Source organism: Arachis ipaensis, chromosome B1 (assembly GCF_059453495.1).
Source record: "Arachis ipaensis isolate K30076 ecotype BB chromosome B1, ASM5945349v1, whole genome shotgun sequence".
In the NCBI taxonomy this organism is placed as follows: Eukaryota; Viridiplantae; Streptophyta; class Magnoliopsida; order Fabales; family Fabaceae; genus Arachis; species Arachis ipaensis.
In genome coordinates, this window is record NC_142436.1 from 61,385,753 (window position 1) to 61,399,378 (window position 13,626).

General features: G+C 32.0%; 2 protein-coding genes across 4 annotated transcripts; one reads left to right on the top strand and one right to left on the bottom strand.

Annotated features, from left to right (window-relative positions):
* Positions 1-1,526: 1,526 nt before the first annotated feature.
* On the top strand, positions 1,527-3,152 carry LOC148576776 (uncharacterized). The gene is made up of 7 exons (XM_088502782.1): positions 1,527-1,730; positions 1,826-2,038; positions 2,107-2,199; positions 2,279-2,380; positions 2,454-2,756; positions 2,884-2,898; positions 3,063-3,152. Exons 1-7 carry the CDS (start codon positions 1,527-1,529, stop codon positions 3,150-3,152), a joined length of 1,020 nt encoding a protein of 339 aa, XP_088358908.1.
* Positions 3,153-5,084: 1,932 nt separating this feature from the next.
* LOC148576777 (cold-responsive protein kinase 1-like) lies at positions 5,085-9,134 on the bottom strand. 3 transcript variants are annotated; one of them, XM_088501441.1, is made up of 4 exons: positions 8,374-9,134; positions 7,059-7,319; positions 6,017-6,892; positions 5,085-5,786 (listed from the first exon to the last, which is right to left on the bottom strand). In XM_088501441.1, exons 1-4 carry the CDS (start codon positions 8,810-8,812, stop codon positions 5,302-5,304), a joined length of 2,061 nt encoding a protein of 686 aa, XP_088357567.1. In that variant the 5' UTR covers positions 8,813-9,134; the 3' UTR covers positions 5,085-5,301. The 3 variants fall into 3 exon arrangements, with proteins under 3 accessions (XP_088357567.1, XP_088357569.1, XP_088357568.1); XM_088501443.1 differs by having other exon boundaries at positions 7,059-7,311; positions 8,374-8,497; XM_088501442.1 differs by lacking the exon at positions 5,085-5,786 and having other exon boundaries at positions 6,012-6,892; positions 8,374-9,089.
* Between the last annotated feature and the right edge of the window lie 4,492 nt (positions 9,135-13,626).

Here is a 13,626-nt window from a genome sequence, read left to right on the forward strand (position 1 = left end):
TTCCTGAGATCAGCTCCTCAACCTGAAAATGGTTTTGATTAGTCTAATGATGAGGTAGTACACAATTCACCAACGGATATTTCACCACCTAATCATGATTCAACAATGCAAAGCAATTCGGATAGTACTACGGATCATTCACTGCCAAACTAAGGATCCCAAGAACATACTAGGCGCTTTAGTGGACGTCAATCTTCTGAATATTGGACAGTGGAGATAATAGGTACGGTGCACAATAAATTTGTTTTCTCATGCTGAGTTGCTAAATAAGTGTGTTCTAAATAAATGCAAATTTTTATATTTCAATCTTTATATGTTATATTTTTTTGTGCAATCTCTTGTATGAAAGTAAAAAAATGATGCATTGATAATTGAATATACACTATGCCAATTTGTATAGGTTAATCCTGACCATGTATCTTTCTATGTTGCTATGGTTGAATAATCCTAAAGTTTATTTATTTTGAGGCATATGATAAAAATTTCAATTGTACGAAAATCTAGCCCAAAATAATTTTAATAAAAATCTTAAGACTTTCACCCAATTCCCGAGGAATAAAATGAAAATATGAACTAGTACTACTCCTATAATATTACTATACGACAAACTTATATGTATATGCATGGTTCTAGGTTTTGTGAAATCACATTATTTATCATCAAATCATCATAATCTTTTCCCTTTTCTTTTTCTTTTTGTTTTGGTCAAAATTGTTATTTATGTATCATCTCTCTAGTAATAACAAAAACTCGGTAGAAAAATAATGAGTGATGGTATGGTCTCTTTTTGCAAATTGCTCTCTTTCTCTCTCTTTTAGATGTTTAATTAATTAACTTATTTGTTAGTTACTTTATAATTTGAATAATATAAGATCATATCCAATAATTAAGGTGGCCAAATTGCATTCTTAATTAATTGATATCTCAATCCAATTTAGCCATTAGTAAGTGTGACCAAACTAATACAAGGACGTATTCCCCTGCTTAATCTTTTATTTTTTTGGGTCCACACTATCTATATAGATTGGAACACATTTTTTATCTAGAACATAATATATATCGGTTCTCCAAGTTTGTTATTTTCAAAATTCAAATCTAAAACATTTATTAGCTTAGGGTCTTTGACAAATTATACATGGATCCTGATGAATATATACATATGGTGGTGTTTCATATATAAGTTAATTAAAATTGCTCACTTGTCAATATCAACTATGATGTACCAGAACAAAGAACATACATAAGACCATTTCTTTGCTTGTGTTCACTAACAATTTGTTAACAAAGCCTTATCTGATTACCGTTCTTATTATCTTTTTCCTTTTTTTTTGTTATATATCAGCCAGTTATATTAAAAGCTTTTAAATAAAAATGTTTAAAATTTAATTTTTAAAAGTAATTATGTACTTACACATAATTGATTTTATATGCAAATATTTTGTTTTTAAATTTTTAATTTAATTCTTAATTTTTTAAATAAAGGTACAGATGGAACTATTAAGACTAGAAGGCTAAAAGTTAAAGAAATGGATAACTTATCTAGAAATGACCAAGTTGTTGTAAACTTTGAAGATCAACAAACTATTGGAGAAGCCCAAGGTTTGCTTGCTCGATATCTAGGAACATTGGCAGTTGATTGTAAGTTATTTCTAATCAATTTCTCAAAGTGGTCAGGACCTTCAAGTATACCTCGATCTAGATTTGAAGAGTGTTTTAGTAACTTGCTGAAGGTATGTATTTGAAAATATTTACTTTTATCAAATTCTTATTAATATTATCTATTGTTAATGATATTCTATTATTTATATATGATTCTTTTTTATAGCCAAAATTTTATTTCAAAATTTCTGAGGGCATTGCAAAGCGATATTGCAAATTGAGCCTTGCAAAAAAGTGGTCACAACATAGAATAAAGTTATGGGATGAGTTCTATGATCCATGCATGAGTAGACAAGCAATCATTGATAATGTCCCAGTTGGCATCGACAGAGATCAATGGGCATCCTTTGTTCAGTATCAGTTTCTACCTTCTACAATGGTAACATGCTAAATTTTTGAGGATATAATATTAATACGTAATCATTTTTCTAATCATTTTTTTTATAGGAGATGTGTAAGAGAAACAAGGAAGTTCGCAATAAGCAAAAAATTCCCCATATTGGTGGTTCAAAATCCATCTCAAGGAAAAGACATGAAATAGTATGAACCATCACTCATTTTTTGTTGTTACTAAATTATCATATGCTCTTTAACATTTTTTTTATATTCTTTTGCGTAGTTTTTAGAGACTGGACAAAAAATTAGCCGTGGAGAAATGTACATAGAAACTCATAAGAAGAAAGATGGATCGTTTATGACTGATGAAGCAAGGGATATAGCGGTAAGTTGAACTTTTTGGTCTATTTTAGTAAAAATATTTTGTTAAATTTTTGTTGTTTAAGTCTCAACTGCAGGAACAAATTGAAGTATTTATGGCTCAAAATGAGAAAGATGAATATGGACCATCTACAAATGATGCTATTGACAAAGTGTTTGGGGAGGAGCATTCTCGTAGGGTGCGATGCATGGGAATGGGAGCAACACCTACTAATACTTTCAGAAATGCCAATCATCCTAGCCAGTTAGCTAATTCTTCAATTTCAATGTCATCTACTACCAATTACTCCAAAGCTGATTTTAAACATTTGGAGTCTAAATTTGATAAAACATTGACTGCATTCAAGGCTTATTTTCTTGCTAAAGAAGGAAGAATTCCTGTTGAACTTATTAGTATATTTGACTATGGAGCTTAGGTAAATTGCATTTTCTTGTCGATTTTATGTTGCACTAATAATTTTGAAAATTATGATAAATGATAACTGTTATATTATGCTAATGTTCTAGCATAGTATTAGTCTCGTATATTCTAACCTTACATCCCTACTCTTACTAATTTGTTGTTCAAGTTTTTGACGCAAGGAAAGGTTAATGCCTTCTTAAATTGTTTTTTATTTGAATTGTCGTTATAGTGTCATAGATGTGGCAATTTTTATGTTGATATTTCTGTTTTTAATTTATTTTAGACTAATGATGTTGACAACGAAACTATTACACCGATAACAGGAAGAACATCATTAGACAGAAGCAATGAAAATCGTGAAGACATTATTTAGTATTACTTTAAAGATTGATTAGTTGTTTATTATTGCACATTTGTTAGGGTATTATGTTGCAATTTTTTACTAAACAAATTTATTCAAGTAGTGAACTCATTAGTGGTAGTTATGAGTTTATATTATTTTAGCTTGTTTAATTTTTAGGATTAAACATATAAAGATAGTGAGGATTCAGATATTATGCATTTTATTATAATATAAAAAAGTTATTATTTATTTTAATGGGTTATATTTTAGATTTATACTTTAAAGAATTTTACTTTTATTAAATTTTTCATTCTAATTAATATTTTATAAAATAAGAAAAACTATATATATCATAGTATATCTTATTTTAGCGTTATATTATAAAATAAGAAAAAGTTGTTTTAAGTATAAGATATTTGCGGAGGTTTAAAACTCCCACAACCTGAATCAAAACTGCTACAACATAGAACCGTCGGAGGTCTTTAGAAACTGATGCAATTTAGTTGAAACTCCCGCAAACAGCGGAGGGCAAAAAACCACCGCAATTTTGAGTTCAAAATAGCGTCGGTTCTAAAAAAACTCCCGTAACTTATTGCAGGACACCTAACTGCGTCATTTTACTAAACCGACGTTACGCAACTTGGGGGTTAAAAACCCCCCGCAAAACAAAAAAAAATTCCCACAAATTAGCGCCTTTTTTGTAGTGCGACGTGGTAAAACGACACCATAATAAATCCAGCCCAACCTGTATATGCTTAAGTCTGATCTAATGAAGTTCGGTCTCAAGCAGGGGCACTGTTCATACCCTAGCCCAATGCACAACCAGGCCCAAAGTAAGTAAAGCCCAATCAACATATACGGGCTTTACTGACACCTACCCGAACTTACGGAGGTCGGGCTCGACGACGCCATCGCCAACCCTACCAACCCGAATCAGTAACCAACTCATACAACCTCTCTTATTCATCTAGAAGGGAGATCTCAACAACCTCCCTAACAAAAAGGAATGGTTATCCACCATCAAAGGTGGAGCTACTCTAAAAGGTAGTTATTGACTCTACATCTATACCTATAAAATACCTTGACACCCTCAGGTATACTTCGAATCCAATCTACTAAAAATTTACTTAAACCCTTACTAACTTAAGTATTATAGTCTCTTACAGGAGGAACTCGGATGGCTTCATCTCTGCCAAAAAAGACATCACACACAACTCCTAAAGGAGCTTGAACCTCACGTTCAAGCCCAAATTATAATTTTATGTAACCATTGAAACAAAAACATACCAAGTTTCAATATTGTTGAAAAATATCACTGGAAGCACAACACTAAAATTAAAAAGCATAAATTAGAATTAAAAAAAAAGAATAATATAGGATTATAAATTTCAATGAAAAATTCGAGGATCATTAAAAGTCTAACCATGACAGTACCATCGTAGTACACACGACCTTGTTAGTTGTTGCAAATTGTCATCTTCAGCTTTTTTGTGCATTTTTGTTTCAATTATTTAGATATGATTTACTATAAGAATGTGGTAAAACCAAATTTATTACATGGATTTAATTGAAAATTAAGTCAAATCAGTATCAACAAATTAATTAACATCTCTTTATTTGGTTATCAACAGGAAACTTTTCCTTTGTAATTGTTGATAGCATATTAGAAATGGTTCCTATGATGAGATTCTAAATGGTATTTGCAGATATCCGTCCATTTAGATTGTTCTAATTTTAATCTTAATTATAATTAGCGGTTACTTTTTCTGTAGGACTCTTCTATCATACAAAATATGGGAGAATGGATAATGCATATAAGGTGTTTGATGAAAATTGTCAACAAAGAACTTGTGGCTTATACCACTATTACTTTGTATGCTTATAGTGCAGATTCTTGCCTCTATCTGACCTTGGTATATTCGTGCTCTTATTTTGGAAACAGTTAAATTGCTTACAACGAGATTATTAACAATTTATTTCATTATCTGGAAGCTATTTGATTTTCAATAAAGCAACATCCTTCAACAATTTCAGTTGTGTGCAGAAATGAAGTAGCATGATTCCGTTGAAGTTCACAACAATTTAGCAATGGATAATTCAGTGAATATGCTAAAGAAAACCATGGTCATGGATGAATCAAATGTGTTAAGAACTTAGGATACCCACTGAAAGTTGTAGATCATGAAGAATAAGAAGAATACATGCTTAGTTCCCGAATCACCTCCACCATGTTTGGCCTTTGCTCAGAAAGCTCATGAGTGCACATCACTGCAATCTTTGAAAGAATTGCTGCTTCTGCTTTCGAATATTTTCCCTTTAAATTTGTGTCCACAAAATCATCAAATCTGAAAGACTCAACTGCCATTCTAATTGAACACCCTACTGTTGTCTTCCCAGACAGAACTTGGAGAACAATGACACCGAATGCATAAACGTCGCTCTTCTCGGTGAAGCGTCCAGTGGTAATGTATTCAGGAGCTAGGTATCCCATGGCAGCACTAACTTTCAGTGCCGAGAAAACAATGTCATCTGCTAGAAGCTTGGGGAGCCCGGCATCCATGATCAATGGGTTAAACTGATTGTCAAGAAGAACTTTTTCAACTGAAATATTTTGGTGAACTATTGTAGGTTTGCTTGCTTCATTGCTGTGCAGATATCCAAGACCTGGTTAAAAAGGATTAGCAAATACTCAATATCAACCAGATAGATACTTATGTTCATTCTGCATAATAATTATAGCTTAATCTTTATTATAGGTTCATAACAATCGTCTTAATTCATGTAACCGACGCTAACTACTAAATAGTTGAAAAATACCTTGTTGTAAGAAAGAGGCAAATTTTCTGATCTACAATGAGTTTCTTAGAAAATATTGGGTGTCAAAAAGAACTAACCTTTTGCAATGCCCTTGATGATGGAAACCCTCTTAGACCACTCAAGTACATTTTCACTTCCATCTTCCATATCAAGATATATAGAGAGAATGCCACCGGTTACAAAATCGTAGACAAGGTAACATTCACCTCTACTACTTGAGCAACAAAAACCTCTCATCTTTACAATGTTTTCATGTCTCAGTGAGGTTAGCAGGCTCAATCCCTTCAAGAATTCAACTTCCTCAGGTATGCAGCATGTCACATTAATACTTCTGATGGCCACAGGAGAACCATCTCTGAGAACTCCTTTGTAGACGGCAGAGAATTTGCTCTTACCCAATAAATTGGCCTCTGAAAGATATTGTGTTGCTGATTCAATCTCGTCCACATTGAACCTAAACTTGTTTAGATATTCATGGGATAATCCACTGCAATTTTTACCATCAGCAAGTGGATCCAATCCATTGTTGTAATACTCAAGATTAACAAGTGGAGATGGACTTCTTGTGTAGACCATAGGTTGGACAGGGCTAAGTTGGCTTACAGAAGAATCCGACGTATGCAGGATCCTCTGCTTTCTCCGGCGATATCTGACAAATGTGACAAACCCAGAACCTATTAGTGTGATTGTGGCGGTTATAACACTTGCTGCAATGACAGCTTGAGGAAATCTTCTTGATTTTGAGCATTGAGTCTGGTTACAATGAAACTTGATAGTGGCAGAGTCAGGGAAAGCTTTTGGATAAGAACTGTTTATTGGTATATTTGGGACACTAATCTGGCTATCATATATACTATCTTTGTTGCAAGCTCTCAAGGTCGGAAACCGAAACCCCATGGCGCACAGACCTTGATTGTTTGCATATTGAAATCCTTTATCAAGTTTCCTCAATGCTTCATTTTCAATGTAAAAAACATGAATCAGTTTACATTCGAAAGTAAAAAGATCAAAATGAAGGCAAATTTTGGAATAGGGAAAAGTTAGAAGTTATTAAATCAGTCGAATTTTGCTACAAGGGGTGGGGAAAAAAAGAAGAAAAAAACGATGATAGAGGCATACCAGAAGGGACAACTCCTGATAGAGAATTGTTTTGAACATCTAGAACTTCCAAGTGTGCAATATCAGCTAATGTTGCAGGAATTACACCATTGAGGTTGTTGAAGCTCAAATTTAGCCTCCTTAGCATTTCTAGGTTCCCCAAGCTTGGAGGAATCATACCAGTTAATCTGTTATGTTGCAAAGCCAGAACATTAAGCTGCTTCAATGAACCGATCTCCTTCGGTATGCTCCCAACTAGCTGGTTAAAGCCTAACTGAAGCACTAGAAGTATGAAGAGCAAGGGAACATGGATTAACGTACAGAAATAAAATCAAAACCCCTTCAAAATCTATATAAGGTAGTTTAATTAAGAATTCATTTTAAATACATTGGGATCAGTTACCTTTTTTCCATGAAGATACTCTGAGTTTATTCTTTTCTAATCTAACACAAGTAAACATAATATAAAAAACAAATACATGAAACATAAGATTTTGTTCATACCAATATTTTCACCCATGTAAATGTAGTAATACATTTACAATTTGGGTAAATTAGAGTACTAACCTTCCCCTAGAATCAAGCTATGCTACACAAACACTCTTTTATTTGAATAATATACACTAACCTCTCCTAAAGTTTAGGTAATATCACACTCATTACTCTTTTACTGTAAAATACGACACTGTCCCTGGAGAGATTAGTGGAAGTATGACAACTGTCAAATTAAGAAATGTTTATAGGAGAAGTCACTGTAATTTACCCTTAAAGTTCTAGTTATTAGTTTTACCCTCCAATTGAAACTGTGGCATTTTCATGTAGAAGTTAAGGTTCAAGTGGAGAAAATTGTCCACAACCTACATTGGAATAACTCCATATAGTCCATCACATTGTCCAACACACTTAATTGACAGAGTGATTGGCAGATGATTCAACAATTCAATTCATATACATGACTACTCTATAGCCTTACCATTTCTACTAGCAATCATCAAAATATCTCATTTCCAATGAATGTCTTCAGCTAAAATGCAACAATCCATGGATTCAAACTAATTAAAAAGCTTCTACCCCACTTTTTCTACAGTTACTTTCAGTCATGAAGAACATGAACATTAAAAAAAACCAGAAAAATCTTATCCAATACAGAGAAAACTTGATCAAACAATATGAAATATGCATTATGTTTCACTATGCAATTTACTATTTTTAGTAATAAAATACACAAGTATTTCTTTAGAGAGAATTTAGCATGTGGTAAGCATGTAAATGAGAGAACCAAGGCAGTTAAGTAGGCTAAATAGGGGGAATATTTCCAATTTTCTATAAAACAAACCTTGTAGGCTAGTCATTTTTCCAATCTCCTTTGGAATGCTACCAGATAGGTTATTTACATTGAGATAGAGATCAACCAATTCAGTGAGATTCGAAATCTCTATTGGTATCTCGCCGAAAATGATGTTGTAATGAAGATATAAACCAGACAAGCACTTAAGTTCAGCCACCGAAGGAGAAACCATGCCAGAAAGACCCCTTCCGGCCAACGATATGTTGGCCACTTTTCGGTGCTGGTTGCAAGCAACACCTAAGAAGGAATCAGTGCATGGATCACCATCACTTCTCCATGAACCAAGAACCTTGCCTTCTGGGTCTAGAGAGGATTTCAGGTCCATGAGAGCTCTTAGCTCTGCATTTCCATGAACTAATTTTGGACTAATAAGAAGTGCAAGAAATTGAAAAAATGAAAGTAGCAGGAGGAAATGAAAGGAGTTCATTTTATGAGCTTGGACTTGTTATGTGAGAGTTTTCTGAAACTAAACTAACCCATTTGAGTTTTGTGCTAAAGGCTCGAACATTGATCTTGGTTTTGGTATTGGTATTGTTGTTTGGGTTGTTTTGGTTGATGAAAGTTGAAACATGTTGCCATAGTCAATGGTGAAAAAGCATGACTTTGTTAGTCATTTGATTACCGACTTTGTCTAAGATTTTGTTAGTGTTATTTATTTATTTAATTATTTTTGAATAATCTTTTTCCATTGAGAGTGAAGAAAGGGAAAAAGGAAAGCAAGCAGAATTTTTAATTTTCAATCAGGGAGCGGAGTCTTAATTAGTTATCTAACTTTAATACTTTAAGAGTCATTGACAGAAAGGTAGGTTTCACATTGCACCATTTCGATTCAGAAGCTTAAACGATTCTGGCTGGGTACCATGGACTGATGGACCCACTAGGTTTGAATACGTGGTCCATTAGTTTTCAATTTTGCCATTAATAATATTTTTAATGGTGTGAGATTACATTTAATGATAAAAAATTATTCAATTTTGTTTTGATGGTTAAGTGCTGGCCAAAAAACACAAAAATTGTTGGCTATAGACTTTTTCAAATATTTATATATTTAGACATGTCTTTACTTAAATACGTTAATTTTATAATAAATCGAAAAATGAAAAGAAATGGTTGATTTTTAAAGAACGGAATATATAATGGCGCATGATGTACAACATTGTTGTATACTTGTGGATTTGAGGTAAAACTTTACCTACAATACTTGAAAAGAAATAAGGATTTACAAATACCGTGTTAAATGTTTAATCACTCATCTGATTTCACATGGGAAATATTTTTACATGTTTAATAATTTAAATCTACATTGTTTATTTATTTATAATAAAAACTAAATTCTATAAGTTTATTTAAGATATATTCACTTATTTATAATAAATGGGTAAAATATGTTTTTTTATCTCTAATATTTAATTATGATGTATTTTTTCGAAAATATTTCTCAAGTTTAATTGTATTCAATTTTGTTTCTAATATTTTTAATTTGTATTAAAATTATTTCTAAATGTTAACTCTGTCTAAAATATTAGGGATAAAATTAAAAATATTTAGAGATGTTTCTGAAACAAATTGAAAACATTAAGGATAAAATTAAAAAATTGAAAATATTAGGAACAAAATTGAATAAAATTAAATATTAGAGATATTTTTAAAAAAATTGTAAACCATAGAGGTAAAAAATATTTTTTACTTATAATGATAATATATTCACAAATAAATACTTAATTTTGATTTTCAAAAGATTTCAATTTTTTTCTATAAATTTTTATTCAAAAATTATTTTTGTTAGATATATTAATTTTTTAATAAAATTTTTAGATTTAGTTATTTTATAATAAAATTTGACAAAAATTTAATTGCCTAATACGTATATTAATAATTTGATTAAAAATAACAAAAAAATTAATTTATCGGACGAAAATAATATTAAAAAATTTACTGGTTTATACTATCGAATTCTTTTTATACATTGAATTGTGAGTAGTGAATTCTTTAAAAATAGCCTAAACTATGTTTTATGTTGTTGGGTGGACTTTTACAAAATATTAATGATATTTAATTTTTTTTATAATTAAAATAATATTTTTTTACAAAACATAAATGATATTTTATCTTTTGATAATTAAAAAAATATTTTTTATACAAATCTTTAATACTACTGTCATAGCTATATAAAATACTAAAATAATAAAATATTTTCATGTTTCACATTTAAATTATTCAGGATTTTTTTAAATAAAATAAAAAAATTAATTCATTTCCCAAATAAGATTTTTGAATTTTATTTTTCAGAATACGCTTTTATTTTTGTATTTAAAGCAAGTTTGTTGTACCCTCGGAGAACTCTAAGTTGAGTTCGGCACACTATATAAATCTAGTGGGGTCATTCCCATTTGTTATTTTCTTTCCCAATCTCTCCTCCAAATTTATTTTGTTCCTCTGTTCTGTCTTTCGACGTTCGTGAAGTTTGTTATCTAGAACATCCTTATTTTTAAGTTAGTAAATAATATGTTAGTTAGAGTTACTTTTCTTAGATTGGTTAGATTTACTGTTTACGTGTTAGTTAAAGTTACTAGTTAGTGGTTGCATATTAGTTAAAGTTACTATTTACTGTTTACATGTTAGTTAGGGTATATAATATGTTAGTTAGATTTTTTATGTTATTGTTTTCAAGTACAGTTGTTGTTTATTATTTATAAAATTAGTATAAGTTGTTAGTCAATTTTTAGTTAGTTTAGTTAGAATAATTAGTTTAAGTTATGAATTACAAGGTAATTAGTAGAATAATTAGTTAGATTAAGTTATATTAGAAAGAAACATGATTAGTAAAATTTGGAGTTCAGTTAGTTATTGATTAGGATTGTTTAGGGTGTTAGTTGACGGTGTCATGTAGTTGGGTTAAATTTTATTTAGTAAGTTTATAAACTGATTAACAAGTAAGGTAGACAATTAGTAGTTTTAAATACGTATTTTAAGAATTTAGTTAATGTGAAAGAAACTGAGTTCATTATATGTTATTTTATTTTACTAGAGTGTGGTTAGATGGAGTAGCAGTCATTGAGCTACGAGGAGACGCTTTACAGATCAGATTAGGTCAAGCACATTGTTGGCAGACTTGATCGAGTGGTACGCTTTTATCATTGTTGTTTATTTTGTTGTAATTAATAAACAATGAACTTGTTATTTTGTGTTCACGGTGATTTTTTTAATTTATTTTTCTATTTGGTAGGCGCCTCATATCTTGCGCACCAGGCAAAAATTTGATGGCACGACTGTCGGAGCAGATTAGGCCATATCTCAGACAAGCCGGGTTTGAGTATGTGGCCTATATGGTTGAGTTCGAACACGACTGGCCACTTGCCTCGGCATTGATAGAGAGATGGAGGTCTAAGTCACACACATTTCATCTACCATGCGGGGAGATAATTATCACCTTGCAGGACGTGGCATATGAGCTAGGACTCAGGATCGACGGTGATCCTATGAGTGGATTGATAAACCACTATTTTATGGTTTATAATGTGTTTAATTGTGTGGTTTTATCATGATCTTTACCCACTTATTCATATGATTAGCATGCATTTATATTTCCTTCCTAAAATTATTACATTATTGAAAACTTGCTTCCTAGAGACTTTTAATTATGTATTTTAATTCTCCTTTATTCCATTCGATGCTGTGATCTGTGTGTTAAGTGTTTCAGGCTTTATAGGGCATGAATGAGTTGGAGATTGAAAAGGAAGCTTGCAAAAATGGAAGGAACACAAGAAATTGAGGAGATGACCTGCGAGAAGTGATGCGGCCGCATGGCTCACGCGACCGCGCGAGAGAGAGGAAATCGCAGTGACGCGGCCGCATGAATGACGCGATCGCGTGATGTGCGGGATCTGCATAATCTGCAGAATTCGCTGGGGGCGATTTTGGACCCTGTTTTGACCCAATTTTCGGCCCAGAAAAGCAGACTAGAGCCAGAGAACATGCAGAGACCGAGGACAACATTCATTCTACACAATTTTTAGTTTTTAGATCTAGTTTTACTCCTCCTCTAGATTTTCTCTGTACACATTCATAGTTCTTAGGATTTTATTTCTATTACTTTTTGCATTGGGATATTGAGAAGAGTTATCACCTCATCAAGACTTCGTCATTCTAGTTCGTTTTCTTTACTTGGCTCTTACTCTTCCATGTCCTTTAATTTACTCAATTTTACTATTGAATTATTTTTAGGATTTATTAATACAAGAATTACTTTTATTTTTAATTGATTTCTTTGATTTTTATTTATCATGTCTTTTTTTAATTCCCTTTCCTATGTTATGAATTCTACATTCACAATGAGCGAGTAGTTCCCTAACTTGATGGGGAGTTGATTGAAAGGAACCCTTGAGTTGGAATGCTCAAAAAGAAAAATTGTAATTGGGTTTATTGTTGGATTGCCCTCTAGTCACTGACACCAATCCCTTTTAATTGAGTGGGTTGGAACTTGTGAATAGAAGTAGCATTCCAACTTATTTGACTTTTCCTTACCTAGTAAGGGATAACTAAACAGGACAACCTTCAATTGTCAATTAATCTTGAGAGTACTCCAACAAGAATAGGGCTTCCAGCTAATCTACTCCCAGTCAAGGCTTTTATTTAAATTACATAAATTCTCTAATTTAATTTCCTGTTATTCAATTCAAAGCATTTTGAAACCATCTGATTAATAAAATAGCACACCTTTCTGCAACTTGTTGGGAGACGACCTGGGATTCATACTCCCAGTATTTTAATTTTAATTTTTGTGACACCCTTCTAAATTGATAAGCGGATTTCTGGTTGGTTAAGAACTATACTTGCAACGCATATCTTATAACAATTCTTGACTCGCCAATTTCCGCTACGTCATGGATGCATAGGTTGTTGGATCCGCTTTGACCATTGTGAAAATGTGTTGAACAATCACCTCCAAATCCAACTTACAATGGTCTTGCCACATCAGTAGGAAAGCAGAAGTTCAGAAGCAACAAAGCATCTCCAGACGCTTATCTGAAATTCCCACCAATGAATTACATAAGTATCTCTATCTTATTTTCTGTTTTATTTATATTTTAATTATCAAAACCTCATAACCAATTGAATCCGCCTGACTGAGATTTACAAGGATGACCATAGCTTGCTTCAAGCCGACAATCTCCGTGGGATCGACCCTTACTCACGTAAAGTTTATTACTTGAACGACCCAGTGCACTTGCTGGTCAGTTA